Source organism: Mesoplodon mirus, assembly GCF_964341445.2.
Source record: "Mesoplodon mirus genome assembly, chromosome: 6".
In the NCBI taxonomy this organism is placed as follows: Eukaryota; Metazoa; Chordata; class Mammalia; order Artiodactyla; family Ziphiidae; genus Mesoplodon; species Mesoplodon mirus.
Window position 1 is genome coordinate 26,639,080 of NC_138982.1, and position 19,323 is coordinate 26,658,402.

Here is a 19,323-nt window from a genome sequence, read left to right on the forward strand (position 1 = left end):
TACAGTATGAATTCTAGGTATGTAAACAACACACCACACAGACAGGTACATGTCCATGTACATAATATAGAGAAGCACCTAGAAGGATGCACACCAGGCTGACAATGACTGGACGGCAGGGGGAAAGGGGGATGGGATTTTTGCTTTCTCTGAAAATGTATCTGTACATGACCTATATAATTAAATATTATTTTAAAAGAAAAGTTGGGGGAAAAAAACCAGAGAAAGGGAAGGGTTGGCTACTGCATGTACACAAGAATAGTAATATCTAGGAATCAGTAAGAAATATGTCCTCTGATGAAACTCACTTTAACCTAGATGTGAGTTTAACCTAGATGTGGTTGATGGAAGAGAGTCAGGCTTTCACGGTATACACCATCTTGTAAGGAGCTAATAGAACTATACATTTTCTCCCCTTCACCCACAATCCAAGGATTTTACTCAAGAAGAATAATAATGGTTCTTTTGTAAATAGCTTCTCAAAACCTACATAAGATATTCTTCATCAACAGCCACTAATCTGTCATTTCTCCAAAGAAATTTTCCAGATTCCAACTGCTCGTGAGTAGGGACTGAGCCTTTTAACTTGAATCCTCTCTGTGTACTTCCTTGGTTAAAGAGGCACTTACAGTGTTAAGCTATATGCAAATGTTTAGATTTTTCACCCCAGAACTATTTCCCTCCTTTGTATGCCTTTATTTTCAACTATCACCAAAAGGATTCCTTTCCAAATCTACCTGGTAACTTCAGTGTTTATTTAAATACTTACTATGGTAAATAAGTATTAGCCATGTAACTTTAAAGTTGCATATAATGTCAAACCCAAATAGTTCTTAGATAAGCTATTCTAAAACCAGTTGAGGAGCTTTAAGTAAATTCTCAAATGTTATCTTGCATGTGTTTTGAGCAAGATAAATTCATACACAAATCTTATTTAAAGCATTCACAGGAATTAGTATATAAGCTTAGTCTCCAAAATGAGCGCATGCAAATTTTAAAGTATCGTTTAGCCAAGATTTTTAATATCTCAAATCAAAATTGTAAACCTCCACTTACGAACTTTCTGTTTTCCCAAATAAGTGCTACCAGAATTGACTTCCATCAGATGCATCCATTCTATCCAGTTTTGAAAGATTAATCTTCATTTTCTAAAACCAGTTAAGTCACTTACAAAAGGTGGCTTTTCTTTTAGTTTTTCCTACTCAGTTTGTGATGTTTGGCCACCTCCCTTCAAGTCTTTAGAAAATTACATGGTTTGGGGAAAAAATATACACTGCCCTTCTGGGAAGTAATAAGACAAAGCGTCCAATTCATATTAAACAGCTTTAGTTTCCCTCTGGTATCCTAGAAGTGTCCAAGGCAACCTTAACCAACCTTTCCAAACAAGCTGCTTGGTGTAGCTTTCTTTGCAAACAAAAATTAGGCAATCTTCTGAAATTATAAACCAAGGACATATTTTCCAGCTCCTCTCCCTATGAAAAGCCAAACCAAATTTTTCTTTTAAGTAAGTTCCTAAATTCTGGACACTTACCGTTTCTCACTTTGGCTAGGGGGAAATAAACCTGTGATAAGCACAGCAACAGTACCATCTAAAGACATAGAGTCAAAGTTCCTTGAAAAAGAGCCAGAGATTGGTTTCAGGTAAATGTGGGCCCTCACCTTCTCCAGTCAGAATGATGAATTTGATACTGATGAATTTTGTCTGCCCTTGGATGCTGAGTGTTGTGAGTCAAAGACAAAAGCCCCATTTGTGCTTTGTGAGAGGAAACCACAGCAGCTGTAATTGGCACCGTGACCATTACACAGAGGAGAGCTGTTAATGAAGCCAAAAGCACCCATGGCCTTGGTTTCAGCCGGCAGGCAGCGCATGATTCCTTCCAGAGATCCATTTTTGGTTTCTGTAGCTGGCACTGCTTCATTGTTGCTGAAGAAGGCAACAATGTCCTTAGGCCAGCACTGTCCAAGCCCAGTGAGCACCTGAAACGTGGCTAGTCCAAACTGACACAGGTGTGAGTGCGGAATACACTCTTGATTTCTGAGACTTTGTACAAATCAAAGAATGTAAAATGTCTCAATAATTCTTGAACGCTGAGTACCTGTCGCAATGACAACGCTTTGGATATACTGAGTAAAATAAAGTATATTTTTTATAATTATTTTTGCCTATTTTCTTTTCTTTTCTTAATGTAGCTACTAGAAAATTCAAAATCACATACATGGCTCACATTTGCACATTGCATTATAAATCACGGGACAACGCTGCTTAGACCTGCCAATAATTTTTCTCAGCAGCCATCAAATCCTGAGCTACTTATCTTTCCACCAATTGCCATATTTTTGCATGATTTTAGGGCTCCCAAAGTACCAAATGAATTATAGCCTGAAGACACATTTCTGGTTCCACTTTCACAAAAGCAGCAGAGGACGACACAACACAATCTAAATCTTTCTGAAAATTGAGAATCTGATTTATTCCAGTCAGACTGCAATGCCAACCACACTATCAATAAGACAGTCTCGCTCCTGGGGAAGAAGGGACCCATGCCAAGGACAATCGGGAAGGCAAATCAGACACACACACATACATACACAGACACACACACACACTCCAAAAAGACCCACATTCCAAACCTGCATGAATATTTCTGAAACTCAGTCATAAATTTATTCAAATATGTCATGACTTCCTCGACAGAATTTCTTTAGTCCTTGTCCCCCATTAGGCACAAGGTCATAAGAAATCTTTCTGAGGTGTGAGCCACCTAAATCATCTCCCTAATCCACATCGCACCACACCCCTTCTGGTGGTGCAGTGTCCCCAGGTGTGTGTAGACATGTCTGCACGTGGAAATGATCAGTAACACTGAGACATGTTTCCAAACATCTCTTCACTTGCTGTAAACTTTGCCCGAGTTGCACCAGGGGCTATGTGGTGTCCCCAGACCCTGCGCCCAGGTCCAACAAAGCCTGGTAGAGCCTGACTGTGGATACAAGGAAGTGTGTACACTACACACACACACACACACACACACACACACACACACACACACACACACACACACATCCACCCGCAGTGAGAGGATGCCCCTCGAAAAGTCCTGGACTCCACCTGGACCCTTCTCTGGACCTGAAGACCCTGCCCAGCTCTGCGGCTTTTGTGAGAAGTACCACATTCTGCATTTCTTCTAAGACCTTGGGTCACTCTTACCTTGACTTGCTCATTTGAGGTTACAGCACAGAAAACAATCTCTGTGAATCCTTGGGATGGAAACATTCGGAAACAGATACCACCAATGACACGGCCGTCTTTAATTAAAGCGAGGGTTTTGTGTTTCCTGAAAGAATAAGATTATGTCAAAGTTTTACTTCTCTTGGTTATATAAGTATACTGTTTGGGCTGTTACTCATGAACCAGCCAGGAAAAGCAGGGGGTTGTTTCTTCGTGATTTTTCCATGGAAACCTCCTCTATCTAGCCACCATCTCGCCAGACCATTCTTTACTGTGGACTTCTTAGAGCAAGCTTGCCTGCCTGAGATGGCACCAGAGCTTCCGTGAGGACAAAGGTCAGCCACCTAAGGAGGCTCTGAGGTTACAAATAAAGAACAGAGCAGGTGCTGACTGGTGCTGGAACAGGGCCACCCCTGATGCCCACGGACCCACAGTGGGAGTCCAGAGGGAGAACACAAAGGCAAGGACAAACATGGTATGTGTTTCTGAAGAGTTTAGTCTCACTCAAAAATAGCACGGGAGATAGCTAGTGGGAAGCAGCCGCATAGCACAGGGAGATCAGCTCGGTGCTTTGTGAGGGGTGGGATAGGGAGGGTGGGAGGGAGGGAGACGCAAGAGGGAAGAGATATGGGAACATATGTATATGTATAACTGATTCACTTTGTTATAAAGCAGAAACTAACACACCATTGTAAAGCAATTATACTCCAATAAAGATGTAAAAAAAAAAAAAAAAGGCATAGAAACAATACGGAAAAGAAAACCAAATCCACAGGTACAATTTGCTAAAACCTGCATTCTAGAACCCTATCAGGCCTTCTGCCTAAAACATCACTCTGAATAGTCACATGCATGGATCACAATGCACATAGGCTACTGGGTTCCATGTGTTAAAATACATTCAAGTAGGGAAGTTTACTTTTTTTTTTTTTTTAATGTAATGGATTGTCAAAGTTAACCTAATACCCCAATAATCTTCTCAGGGCTTACAGACCCTGGCGACAATGGTACCTAGTTAAGATACCAAAATCAAGAATATTTTTTTTTGTTGTTGTTTTTGTTTTGTTTTGTTTTTGCTGTACGCGGGCCTCTCACTGTTGTGGCCTCTCCCGTTGCAGAGCACAGGCTCCGGACGCGCAGGCTCAGCGGCCATGGCTCACGGGCGCAGCTGCTCCGCGGCATGTGGGATCTTCCCGGACCGGGGCACGAACCCGTGTCCCCTGAATCGGCAGGCGGACTCTCAACCACTGCGCCACCAGGGAAGCCCCCAAAATCAAGAATATTTTGACTGTGAAAAAAGTGGGACGCCTTCTTAGCGTTATATATTCCTTCATTGCTGTAATGAATGAAGCACAGGACGGTCACCAGCAACTTAAAATATAAAGCCTCGTTAACAAAAAATTGACGAACTGTTGAAAAATTAATCTTAATGCCTTTAGCCATGGCAATTATCGTGATGCCACTCTGTATCCACAGTGTGACGAGAGGCAGCAGAGCTCGGTGGGTGACTACGGCTGACTTTCACTATCTGAGTAGTTCCTCTTTCATTTAAAAGGGAAAAATGGGGACAGGTGATCCCTGGCGGTCCAGTGGTTCAGACTCGGCGCTTCCACTGCAAGGGGCACAGGTTCAACCCCTGGTTGGGGAATGAAGATCGCATGTGCCATGTGGCGTGGCCAAAAAATTTTTAAAAAAAGGAAAGAAAGAAAGAAGAGGGAAAAAAGGGAGAAGAAAGAGCAGAGCACAACTTACGGGTCAAAGACAAGCCGTGTGATGTACTCCTTTGGCATCCGGGGCAGCTGATGGGAAAACACGTTCTGCAGCCCCACCAGCCAAATCAGTATCTTCTTGTTGGGCTTCTGGTTCAGGGAATTGCCCACTACGTGAAATTCAATCACGCCCCTGCGCTCCTCCAGCCTTGCCGCTTCATCCCTGGCTGAGTGTGCTGACAGAAAATTGGTCTGGGACGCAGGAGACAGGAAAACATTACACAGAGCTCTTCTCTTAAGACAGGAGGGATAGGACATAGCAAGGCCTCTCTTCTGTGTTCTAATAAGATGCACATTTGTGGATTTTCAGGGTCCCAACCAACACACACAAGTTATGAAAACAAAATAGGTAGGTAGAGCATTTTGAGGGACCAGAGTATTCTACGTGTACACAGAGATTTGGTGTAGATCAGGAGTCACCAAACTTTCTGTAAAGGGCCAGGGAGCTCATATTTTAGATCGGCAAGTCATAAGGTCTCTGTGGCACTGGCCAACACTGTTGTAGGGTGAAAGCTGCCGCAGACAACACACAAATGACTGGGTGAAGCAGAATTCCAATAAAATGTTACTTAAAGGGGGGGAAGGCAGACTGGATCTGGCCTGAGGGCTATAGTATGCCAGTCCCTGGTTTTTAGGAACTCCATCTGGCTGAGCATTATAGCACCCTCGGGATGACAGATCCCAGTACAAGCCCAATAGTGGCAGTCTTATTTATACTGTCAGCACCTCTTCTTGGAAGATGGTTTTCTTTGCACAGGGGTCTCCGTTGACCACTCTCAACCACAGCTCACAGCACAACCTTGTGCTAGCACTCAGTGGGGTGCAGGTCAGTGTTCAACCAACAGCTCCCCAAGGGAGAAAAGCCCATTGGCGGCACGTGCTCATTTCACTGTTCTATGGCGGTGCCCAGGTGCCCGGATGCCACCGTGGTCAGTTTCAAGCTACCAACATATTTAACAACCAGCACACAAAATTCCTGAAAATGTAACAGTTGCCTTGCAACACCAGTACAAGTCAACTCCAGGACACTACTAAATCCACCCAACACATCCTAAAATGTGTGACTATATCCACATTTTACGGCTGAAAAAAACTGAGCTAAACTAATCGGTGAAGTTACTAAATCCTCAAAAGACAAGTACACAAAAGGTACTACAGTCATAAGTCCCCAGGTCTGGACATCTAGAAGGAAATGGAAAGAACAATTTTGTAAGAAGATCTCTCTCTTAACAACATTCTGGTTCTCTGAATTATCCTCACTACCATGAAATAAACTTCTAAGGAAACATGACAAATTAAAAATGGATACTTTGATCTAGCAGAGCCATACTAAAAACAATTTTAAAGATGTTTTGCAAAATAATCTCCGAGCCATTTCTTCATTTTCTGGAAGCTGCCAGAAACGTCTTAAACTGCTTTGCCCCTGGATAGGACACAATGAGACTGACAGCAGTCCTTTTACCAGAATTGCTTTACTTGAATCTAATCATGGGTAAACAGACAAATTCAGGTAGAGGGACATTATGCAAAACCAGTGACCAGGACTCTGCAACAACAGCGCTGCCACAAAAGACCAAAAGAGGGCTGGGGGACTGTTCTAGAATAAAGGAGACTAAAGAGGTGAAGAGAGGAAGTCCCTGGTGGTCCAGTGGTTAGGACTCCATGCTTCCACTGCCGGGGGCACAGGTTCAATCCCTGGTCAGGGAACTAAGATCCCGGAAACCACAGAGCGTGACCAAAAAAACAAGAGGTGAAGAGATAAGAACTAAATGCAGTGCATGATCCCTGACTGATCCTCCAACAACAGCAGCAAATGTTATAACGGACAGAATTTGCACATACGGGAAATTTGAATATGGGCTGTATATTAGGCCAACGGTCTACTATAACTTTGTCTAAGCAAACTTTTCTATAAAGGGCCAGGGGACAACTATCTTAGGCTTTGCAGTCAGACTTCCCCTATCTTACACTGCTTTTGTAGTGCAAGGCAGACACAGACAATACACTTCAATTAAACTTTATTTACAAAACCAGCAAGTGGGCTGGATTTGGCCCACGGGCTGAAGACTGCCAACCCATACATTAGATAATACTGTAACCTAGCTACATTTGCTGGAGGTGATAACTGCATTGAGGTAATGTGAACAAACAGTCTCAGTCTTGGGAGATACATGCAAATTTAGTTAGGGGTGAAGTGTTATGGCATCTGTATTGAATTCCGAAATGGTTCCTAATGCTTCACAGGAGAGAGACCGCGACAGAAGGAAAGTAAATGAGGCATGTTAACGATTGGTGAATCTAAATAGTCTCTGGATCTTTATCATGGAGTTTTTTGCAACATTTATGAGGGTTTAAATTTTTCAAGATAAAAAGTTGAAGGAGGAGAAATGCCTTCAACTGCGTGAGATTATGTTTCCCCGTGATGTGACAGTCATCAAGGGGAATCAGCTCTCCATCGGCTTTTCTTGCCTTTCCGACCCTGACCACCAGGCAAAATGCAAACCAGGGTAGCATGACATGCCCTCTCTCGGCAATACCATCCCCATTCCCAACAGCTGGAGTGGCCCGGAGAGTAGAAGGGGTCCACCAGCTGGCTGCCTAGGTTCACCCTGCTGACCTCTGGCCCGAGCATTGCTGCAGGGTCTGTGATGGTGGACATGACCTCGTGGATTAATTCCAGTGGAATATCGCCCATCACTCGGGGTTTCTTGGCCTCCTCCAAAACATGAGAGTCATTCATTTTCCTCTTTTCTCCTTGATGATCAAAATAAAAGGGTAAACGATGGGTTATTTTAACCACAAAGCACATGCCAACTAATCCAACTAATTTTCTAATAACACTGACAGGTGTGGACATCAACCCTCCATGTACCAGGGGAGGGGCACAGTGGAAGGCAGGAGAGAGAAGGGAGGAGGTCTCACAGTAACTGCCAACCATAGATCTATTCTAAATAGTTTCTATTTTCCATGATAATTTTTTAACTTGACATATGAGTTATTAAGGCATGTGTCTCTTCATTTGCATATTAAGGGGTGAGTCTAGTTATCACTTTGTGGTCAGAGAACATGGCCCATATGATACCAAAGGTCAAAATTTTTCGAAACTTGCTTTATGGACTAAGACTTGACCAATTATTTGTAAATTAAGTGTCTTCTTGGAAAGAATGTGTATTTTTCTGATTTTGAGTGCTCTCTACACGTTAGATTAATCTTGTTGATCGTGTTTGCAGGGCTTCTGTCCTTACTGACAGTTTTGTCTGCTTGATCTATGAATGAATCAGAGAGGTTTCTTCCAGACTTCAACTGTTGGTTGGTTTGAAGTGATTATTTCTCTTTGCAGTTCTGTTAATTCTCCCTCTTTCATATATGTTTGCATGTATGTATGTATAGATATATGTGGTCATATGCATGTCATGTATATACGTCTATATATTTGAAATATACTCATGAACTGTTTTATTTTCCTGGTGAATTTAATGTTTTCATCACAAAATGACCCTCACTATCTCTCACAATGCTTTTTTGCCTTAAAATGATGCCTCACAAAGTGAGCAGGGCCATTGGCCTTTGAAGTAGGTATACTCTCAATATGTTACATGCTGGGAAAGGCCGGGCAAAGGCAAGGAGAACTCTCTCCCACCTTCCTCCTTAGATTACATGGTGGCTTTCTGTCCCTTCTACTATCATGTTTGGTTTTTCTTTCTTTCTTTTTTTTCCTTCTGTCATAATGCATTTATTTTTACAATTAATTTTTTTTTAATTTTTATTTATTTATTTATTTTTTGCGGTACGCGGGCCTCTCACTGCTGTGGCCTCTCCCGCTGCAGAGCACAGGCTCTGGAGGCGCAGGCCCGGCGGCCATGGCTCACGGGCCCAGCCGCTCCGTGGCATGTGGGATCTTCCCGGACCGGGGCACGAACCCGTGTCCCCTGCGTCGGCAGGAGGACTCTCAACCACTGCACCACCAGGGAAGCCCCATAATTTTTACATGTTCAAATCTAATTTATTCCTCAGGTGCGAATCCCACTAAGCATGTTCCATATAGCATTCCCATCAACTTTAGCTAAAAAGGAGCAGGGCAATGTCAAGTATCTCGTCTATACAAGATGCTTCTCCAAATATTATATGTTACTTACTAAACAGTTTTGGTTGAGTTCCTGTTTTCATAACTTTTTACTTGTTGTGATTGGAGGTGAGTGAGAATATTTTCAGTCATCTGACCAAGAAGCCTTCAAAAATTCCAAGATTCCCCAAGATTAACATTATGAACTATTTATTTTGGAGCTGAGGCTTATACCCAATACACCCCAAACTTGATAGATTGCTAATAGTGATGTGATAAGAAAGCATCTTAGGCTGCATCCAAGCTCACTGGCAAAGAGTTTCCAGGTTAATTAGTGATGTCTCCCTTGGAAGTGGGAGAGACAATGGTGGCACCAATGCTCAATGCTTAGTACTTCATTCAAAATCCTCTTCTCTCCCCCTTTTATGTCATTTCTTTAATGTCAAACTTTGGTCATGCCCAAGATTTGTCTGAGGTCAAGCCTGTGGACAGAAATGCAACCTTCAAAACATCCTGTAACTGTGAAATGCCTTTAGGATTAAGAGATGTTTTTGCCCACATGGCAGATTACATTCAAGGCCAAATTCTTTCCCCTCCTGTATCCATGCTCTGCCATGTGATTTTGCAGTTCGTCCTATAAAAGGAGTAGGGTACATTTCCCCACCCCTTTACTCTGAGTTTGACCATGTGATTAGCTTTGATGACAAAATGAGGCAGGTGTGATGGGGTACCAGTTCCGAGCTTAGGCTTCAAGAAGGTGTATTTCTTCTTGTTTTCTGGTGCTTCTGCCACCATAATAAGGACATATTCTGCCCCAAGGGAAGGGGAAGAAACCCAATGGTCCTAGAAGGAGGATGAGAAATATGCAAGTCCAGCCTGACGGAGACTAGCCGGGATTAGCCACCTCTCAGGCAATACACAGGATGAGTGAGCTATGATAATAAAAGATTACAGTTTTAAGACTCTGCATTTTGAGTGGGTTTGTTACACAGCAATAACTAACCAATACAGCTCAAAGTGAGTTCCGACCATTGAGATCCTGGACATGTACAATCTGTTCGAAGTCTACCTTTGGCACTCCTCAGATAATAAAGCTTCTAGGGCAAATCGCAGTCCTCTATGATGCCCTCGAAGAGCTTACCTGGGTTTGCCTCAAGCCCCGAAGCGCCTTTACAGGAAGGACTGTTGCTCCCTCCATTCTGTTGCTCAAGGGAAGCTGAGTTTGAATTGAAGGTAACTGTCCCGGCCACAGGAGGTGGACTGATAACTGCCCCCAGGAAAAGGAAAAGAAGGTATTAAATGACTTCTTTCTTAGGCAATAAGGAACCAAGTGCACATGACACCATCCCATTCCTGCCCATCACCCCAAAGAAGTCATCTTTAAAATAAAAACTATGGGGCCAATGTGAGTATGATAAGAAAGACAGGGATGGATTATAACCCATTGGATAGAATAAAGATATCCGAGTCCAAACTGATAAAATAATAAATGCATAAATAAATAAGTGGGGAGAAGGTGAAACTCTTCGTACAGGAGAATGCCAACAAATAAGAAGGGAACGATGGAAGCTGGCAGGGGCCGGGGGAAGCAGCCAGTATATAATAATTGATTCAGGGAAGAATCATCTGTACAGTCTAAACCTTGTGAATATAATTTTTTTTATATTTTTATTTTTATTTATTTTTGGCTGCGCAGGGTCTTCGTTGCTGCGCTCGGGCTTTCTCTAGTTGTGGCAAGTGGGGGCTACTCTTCCTTGAAGAGCGTGGGCTTCTCATTGTGGTGACTTCTCTTGTTGTGGGGCACAGGCTCTAGGCGCGCGGGCTTCAGTAGTTTTGGCACGTGGGCTCAGTAATTGTGGCTTGCGGGTTCCAGAGTGCAGGCTCAGTACTTGTGGCGCACAGGCTTAGTTGCTCCGTGGCATGTGGGATCTTCCCAGACCAGGGATTGAACCCATGTCCCCTGCATTGGCAGGCGGATTCTTAACCACTGCACCACCAGGGAAGTCCCAATGAATATAATTTTGATAAAGACAGGATAGTCTCAAAGTATCTCCCCACAAAAGTACTTTTTTTTTTTTATTACAAAAGGAGAAATGGTAACACTGCAGTGGAGAAACCTCATAAACCCCATCCTAAGCCAGTGATCAAACTGCACACCAGCAATAATGGGAGAGGACAACGTTACATGCCTCCCGATGTGACACAAAAATTGCCATAAACCACATCACTGAGATGAGGGGCAAAATGGAAAATAGCACATAGATTAGATAATAATATTGCATCAAGGTTAAAATCCCTTACTTTGATAACTATACTGCGATTAAATAAGAAAACGTCCTTACTCTTAAGAGATACCCACTGAAGTCAGTAAAGGGGCATGACGTTTGTAACTTTCAAATAGTTTAGAAGACAAAAAACATACATATATGCACACATACATATGGAGCGAGACAGAGACAGAGAAACAGGAGAAATGATGAAGCAAGTATGGCAAATGTTAACAGCTAAACAAAGAACATACAGCACACAGGACTGCTTTGTCCTAGTTTCGTAACTTTTCTGTAAGTTCGAGAGTATTTCCAAACAAAACCTTTTTGTTTGGCCTTTTTTCAAAAAAGCCATCATAGGAAGTAGGACGTTGTTTGCTAGCGTGATGCTGATCCGTAGCTGATGAGGCGAGACTGATGAGGGACACGGACATTCTCAGTGCAGACAGATGCCCAGAGAGCACATTCATCTTGGTGTCAAGGCAGCCACAGTGTGGTCTACGGGGGACTTTCCCCGTAGCCAAGAGAGTGATGGAGTAAGTAAACCGAGCCACGGAGAGACATGGACCCACAGCAATCCTAACCGAACAGCAACTGGTATGTAAAGAATCAGAATACACTGATTCACAACGTTGTGCTCGTTTCAGGTGTACAGCAAAGTGAATCAGTTATACATCTACATATACCCACTCTTTTTTAGATCCTTTTCCCATATAGGTCATTACAATAAAAAATTTTTTTAAATAAAAATAAATAAAACATAGGTGAGGAAACCACCACCCCCAGAAGAAAAAGAAAATAACGGGGGATCAGAATATACTAAAGCACCAGGCTGTATGGCTTTCCTCCCAGCTAACAAGCCTTCTGAATTTCTAAGTACACTGGAGCGATTCTACACAAAGGGGAAGCTCTGGTGATTCAGAAGACATCTGAGTACCTTGCAAAAGTTCAGAGCCATCATTATGAATGTCATTTATCACAGTTGCATAGATGTGCAGACATGCCAATTAAGTAGGTGATTACACTTTTCTTTTCCCCCAGAGAACACACTGCAATTACAGCAGAACAGGAGGAGACAGCCTGCTTCCGACAGCGGCAGGTAATACAGACAATCCAGCTGAACTGGGTGACAACCTGAGACACAGAGATGAATCTGAAATTCCCAGAGGGTCAGAGACGACCCGCCTTCTCCATCTTGTGTGATGACAGACAACACAATGGAAGTGGGACAGACTGGGAGGCATCTTGAGCAGGTGAGGCTCAAGGGAAGTCTTCACCCAGAGAGAAATCCTCTCCAGAAGTCCCTCCAGAAAAGAACTAAGATGACCCTGCCACAGAGCTCTGGTGTCCCCGGCCCATGTTCTTCACTCATTCCTTCCACATGTGCTTGCCTGCACATTTGCAAAGCACACTGGGGCCGTGCAGAGCAGCGGTTAGAGCTCTGGCTCCTAACACAGTGCAAGAGACAGGAATTAGACCCAGTGTGAAGCCCAGTCCCATCACTCAGGAGCTCTGCTTTTGGGCAACTGGTTGCTCCTCTCTGAGCTCTCATTTCTCATGCACATAAAGGAGATAATCACACCAACTTCTCATGGTTTGCGCTAAGGCTCAAAGACAGGAAGCAAACCTCAGGGCAAGCACTTACTGGAAGTATCAGCTATTCTCGTGGCAAAACTGGGTCTCTGACCATGCAGGATTCACACTCATAGGAGACAGAGACGTACAGAGAAAAGGGGGCGAGGGCAGCATGAGGTGAGTGCTGTGTGACTCAGACTGCTGTACGTCAGGTCACCTGAGGAGCTTTTAAAGTCTCGATGTCCAGGCCACGTCCTTGGCCAATTACATCACACCCTCTTGGGAGGGGCCTCAGAGATCAGTAGTATTTTTCTTTTATTTAAAATAAATCATTTTGTTTTATTTATAGCTCTTCTCAGTATCTAAACCAGTGCCGTAAATATTGTAGAAAATCAGGAGATAATTGTGGGAAAGAAGGAAATTATTTTCAAACATACAGAAGCATCTACTGGCAAAAACTGATAGAAGAAATTCTTAACTATTTATTGAAACAAGAACCTCTATATGGCATATTTTACTGAGTCACTAAGAGTCAGGCTATAAATTTAGGTGGTTTCTAAACTTTTTTTTTAATTTTTCTAAATTTTTAATATAAATTTTCTTTCCTTCCTTGAGAGCATCCCAAATTAATAAAGTTCTATAATTAATCATACCACAAATAAATAACACTATTCAAAATCAGTAGTATTTTAAATCACATGGGTGATGCCACGGTGCAGCCAAGTTAAACAACCGGCGATAGGATATTATCAAGCTTCCACGAACATTTGGAAGAAAGGAGATCCAGCCCTTACGAGAAGGCATGGGGAGAATTAGGAAAGAGTTTGTGGGAGAGATGCCATTTGAAAGTTAGGTAAGATAAAGACAGAGACAAAGTGAACGACATGGGGACAGAGAGAGGAATACAGCACACATGCCCAGGTGCTACACAGAGCATGTCCAGGAAGTGCTGACACTCAGGTCTGGAGCTCTGTGCATGCACAGAAAAGCCCCAGAGCGCTACAGGTTTTGAACCAGAGAAACATGAAATTATATTCTATGACCTAAGGTGAAAAAACAGCACAAAAAATGTTTCTGGTAACAAGAAGCCAGACAAAGCTGGCTTGATCCAAACCAAAATACCTCATTCCCTAAGGACTCTGCTTGGGAGGATTTAATTATATGCATCCAAACTTGGGCTCTAGATGGACAAAAAATGGTTTCATCACCTTCTCAAATGCAGTATGCTGAGTGAAAGAAGCCAGAGTCAGAAAGCTATGATTCCACTCATATGGCATTCTAGAAAAGGCAAAACTACAGGAACAAAAAACAAGTCAGTGGTTGCCGAAGCTGGGGGTTAGAGCACTGAATGGACTACAAAAGGGGTACAAGGGAATTTTCTGGGGTGATGCAGTTGTCCTATATGTTTTTTTCTATATTCTGATAGTAGTGGTAGTTACACAACTAACTGTGTGTGTTTGCCAACATTCACAGAACCACATGCTAAAAAGGTTGCCTTTCACTGTATGTATTCAATTTAAAAAACTGGGGGTGGGGGAATGGCGAGAATAAAATTACCCTTTGCTGGAGGCAATACTAAGAGCCCCCATATTACACATTGAACTAGATCTACTAAAAACTCGACATCAAAATTCTGCATTCTATCTTTCCCCAAGGCCACATACAAATTACTGCTCTGGCATCTCTTGCCAAACTTCTCCAAATTTTCCGAGCATCCAAGGCAGGAGTTCAGACCCTCTTTCTAGGGTCAGTGTGACTCCAGAAGTTACACATCTTCCTTCCTCACAAAATGCTCGCTGAGGCCACTGGCTGACCCGAGGCAATGCCAGCTGACGCCCTGACCCCACTTCACGTCCTGAGACTCACCATCCTACCATTATCCATGAGAGCAACTTGGTGCCCAAACCAGACCCCACAGATTCAGAAACCAGACGGAGACATGATTCCTGGGCATATGTGGCCATTGATCGAGACTGTAGGTGTCTTCAAAAAGAGCCAGCATTGACTGCAGACCTGAGCCGTCTGGGTTTAAACCTCCCGTACAGCTGTGAGGCGCGGGCTGAGCAAACTCCCATAGCAGGAGCAGCAGCTGTTGTTATTTTAACTGTTTGGTTTGCACCTGCTCTCCTCACCAACAGAGACGTAGATGCAAGATTTGCCAGAGCTTTTACGTTTTTTTGCTGGTGCTAGTCTTCAATTCTTGATGAAAAACACAAATAAATGCAGAGGGAACTGCAATGAACACTTCCTGGTTGTTTTCTGATTTATGCAAAAAAAAAATTTTTTTTTTACCTGTTTGGATTCCTAGCTGGCTGGTTCTGGAAGAAGCTGAGAGAAAATCCTGATCCCAGATGGGAGAGTTTTGACTATAAACTTCTTCTTCTAACATGGACAGAAACCTAGGCACAAGGGTAAAGGCAAGCATGAGGTCAAAACTAATGCATTACTAGAGGGACAAAAGCCCTGACCACCCACAGCAATCACATGAACACCAGCATCCCATCTTCAATTTAGAAATATGCTAGTCAATTATGACTCAAGTCATGATTTAGTTGGGCAGCCCTGGTATATTCTAATAACAGAATGCATTTCTACAGATGTATTCTCTTTGGGCTCTGCATAGATAGATACGAGCTAGACTACACAGAGCCTTACATCAGTGGAAATGCATTCCACCCAGTCCCCCTCAGGGAATCTCGGAACCAGATTCCAGCCCTCCACAGAGCGGTCACTGTCACCGTCATTTCCATCACAAAAGCCGCTATAGTATTTATGGAATCCTTACCATGTGTCTGCACTGTCCTAAGAACTTCTTTTTTTTTTAATTAATCTTTATCAGAGTATAGTTGCTTTACAATGTTATGTTAGTTTCTACTGTACAGCAAAATGAATCAGCTATACAAATACATATATCCCCTCTTTTTTGGATTTCCTTCCCATTTAGGTCACCACAGTGCATTAAGTAGAGTTCCCTGTGCTACACAGTATGTTCTCATTAGTTACCTATTTTATACATAGTATCAATAGTGTATATGTGTCAATCCCAATCTCCCAATTCCTCCCACCAGCCCCCCTTTTCCCCCTTGGTATCCAGATATTTGTTCTCTACTTCTGTGTCTCTATTTCTGCTTTGCAAGTAAGATCATCTATACCATTTTTCTAGATTCCACATATATGCGTTAATATACAGTATTTGTTTTTCTCTTTCTGAGTTACTTCACTCAGTATGACACTCTGTAGGTCCATCCATGACTCTACAAATGACCCAATTTCGTTCCTTTTCATGGCTGAGTAATATTCCATTGGATATATGTACCACATCTACTTTATCTATTCCTCTGTTGATGGACATTTAGGTTGCTTCCATGTCCTGGCTATTGTAAACAGTACTGCTATGAACATTGGGGTGCATGTGTCTTTTTGAATTATGGTTTTCTCTGGGTAAGAACTTCTTATTGAATCTTCACATCAACCCAAGGAGTTACGTACTTTATTTTTATTTATCACACACATACATAGCTCTTAGTATAGGACAGACACTGCTCTAAGTAGTTGGTGTATATTAACTCATTTGATCTTCCTAACAACCCTATGAGATAGGTTCCATTATTGTACCCATTTTACAGATGGAAAAACTTAGGGCACAGAGAGGCTCAATAACTAGTACAAAGTCCCACACCAGTAAATTGCAGGGCCAAGATCAGGACGTGTGATTAATTACTACGTTATATTTCCTGTCGTGTTATAAACAAACATCTCAAGTTTTGGGGGCCCACAGAAATCACCCGAATACCTTGGTAGAAGTACAGATACCCAAACCCCACCTATGCTTACTGAATTGGAGTCTGGGAGAATGGTCTGGGCAACTGATTTTTGACAAGTACCTTGGACAGTTCTTATGTGCCCCAAAATAGAAGAACTATGATTAAAATACCAACACAAATCTATACTTCTGGTACTGGAATGTCTTCCTGAAAGCCTCTTTTTAAGGCACATTAATTCTCATGGAGGGGTATAGAATAATGGCTAAGAGCTTGGGCTCTAACATCCAATTACCAAGCTCACCACTTATTATTTGTGTGACCTTGGAACAAGTTCTTAACCTCCCTCTTCCTTGGTTCCACTTTTATAAAATGGAAATATCAACAGTACCTCCTATAGAGGTGGTAGTGAGGAGTACACTAATGTCATGCTTCAAATGGTGATGAGCCCTTAGGAAGTGCTCATTCATTCACTCAACGAACACTGAATGCCCACCACATGCCAGGTGCTCTGCCAGGTGCTGGAGGACAGAGGGAACACAACCTCGTCTTGCCCTCAAGAAGTTTACACTGCAATGATGTAATAAAGCTTAGCTAGTATATACGTCTACTATCCTGTCTCTGAAATTTTGAAATCCAAAAGCCCTTAAAAAAAGTATTTTCCCTAATCCATTTGGCAACAAAACATACGTAAGACTACTTATAGTCTTTATAATTATAAACGGATTTGCTTTGGGGGACCTGCCCCCACCCCTAAGCTATGATAATGTATAGTCCATGTGTTATGTTACCTTTATAAAGGTGTCAAGTTACCTTAAAACTTGAACTGAGAAACATACCAAGTATGGACAACTGATCAAGGACCTACATTAACATCATCATCATCATCACAATTACTGAAAGTGCCACTAGTCTTCTCATGAATCAAATCCAGCAAGAGTTTAGAAGGTCTCAGGGTGGGAGAGGTTGGGTTTTTGGAAGTGAAGACAGGTGGGGAAAGGTCCTGAGGGTCTTCTGACTTGCTGCTCATACTCAGAAGATTTAAGAATAAGGTACCATTTGCATGAACATCTACCTGCACTCAGTTGTGTAATTCATGGTTTACAGACACGACATGAGTCGCCTTTTGCCAAGCAAGCCACCACTAACTTATGCTTTAAAACACTTTAGTATGCTTCTTATCTAACACAGAAAGACTGACAGCAACAGGAGGTAAAATCCTTACTAAGATCACATTCTGACCTTGCTGACAAGAGGGAAGTTTCTCGATGCATTTCCCCCTTTTGCTAAGCAGACCCTGCCTTCACCTCACACAGCCCTCGAGATTTCCCCAACTGCCCTTGATCACAGAAGTAAATTTCCTCTCCTTTTCCAGGCTTCTTCTTTATCAGTAATTATATAATGGGAACACTTCACAAAGCCCTAAAGAGACTCACCAAAGAAGAATGCCATTAATAATTTAGGAAAATAATCATGTGTGTGTTATATAATATATATATATAATATATACATACATACATATATTTAGTTATTTCAATAAAATAAAGAACAGGCTCATCTAATGCTATGAGAAAACGCTTGTTTTATATACAGAGGATACAAAATTGTATGTAGAATAAAAGAACGCAGTACACGGAGAAAAAAATTGAAATATCTAAAAGCACAAAAAGTATATCACAGTGGTAGGGTTATAGTGGTCTTTTGCTTCTTTGTTCTCTGTGAATCAAATTTTCATCAACATGTCCATTTACCACTTTTAGAACGAAATGCAGATACTAAAGCTTTTAAAAACAACTGTGTAAATAGGTGGATGGGGGTGGCATCGGGGAAAGGCACACGTTAAAGCCAAGCAGAAGAAAGGGCAACATATGAAGAGCAGGAAGATAAGGATGTAAGCTCTGAAGATGCATCTGAGAATCATGGCAACCTCACCAGGTGTGAGAAGCGGTCTGCAGTCCTCACCTTGAGCTGGTGCCCAAGATCCAAATGGCACCTCCGGCTTCAATATGAGATTCTGCCGCCAAATCCGCAGGTATAAATCCCTAACAGCCTCAAATGTTGTCAGATTCAATGAAAAGGGATTTAAAAGGAGAAGTGGGTGGTAGTTTTACCCTACCATTAGTAACAGAGATAAAAGGAAAGCAACGTTGATTTTTCAGCTGAACAGCATAAGCAGGCCAGAACTATGGGCTGAACGAACAAAACACTATAATTAGCAAATACCTGCAAGAAGCAAAATGAGTTTGCTATGGGAAAAATAAAATTGCTACTATGCAAGGTAATTAAAATGTCTCTTTAAGCACCACAAAAGGTGTTAGGGGGGAGGGGAGAGGGGTCCTCTTTGTCCCTTGGCTTAGAGACAGAACAACTACTATAATCTGAACACATGAAACGCTACTTATGTGGCAAATGTAATAGAGAAATAAGAAAACTGCTTTAATCTCTATGGAAAGAAGCTTAGAACAGTTAAAAGGCAGCCACTGAAATACATGAGCTCGCCCAGAGTTCATTACCCCTTGAGGGGCAACATTCAAACTGCAGTTTAAGTGCTTCTGAACCTTCCTCCCTGGAGGATACCAAAGGGTCCATGTCCTGCCTCAGTCTCGTGTGCTGGTTGCCTTCAGGAAATACTGAAAATCAGGTGGCTAGGACTTATGTT

The 19,323-nt window shown here is 42.4% G+C and overlaps 1 protein-coding gene across 2 annotated transcripts in view; it reads right to left on the bottom strand.

Moving 5' to 3' along the window:
* The window catches only part of KAT2B (lysine acetyltransferase 2B), a 104,308-nt gene that overhangs the window by 18,876 nt on the left and 66,109 nt on the right, over positions 1-19,323 (bottom strand). For both annotated transcript variants that reach the window (XM_082624855.1, XM_082624856.1), the window contains exons 7-11: positions 15,196-15,302; positions 10,203-10,328; positions 7,616-7,752; positions 4,982-5,190; positions 3,209-3,335 (exon numbers count right to left, since the gene is read on the bottom strand). In XM_082624855.1, coding sequence (XP_082480981.1) covers positions 3,209-3,335; positions 4,982-5,190; positions 7,616-7,752; positions 10,203-10,328; positions 15,196-15,302 — 706 coding nt within the window. The remainder of the gene's footprint in view (positions 1-3,208; positions 3,336-4,981; positions 5,191-7,615; positions 7,753-10,202; positions 10,329-15,195; positions 15,303-19,323) is intronic.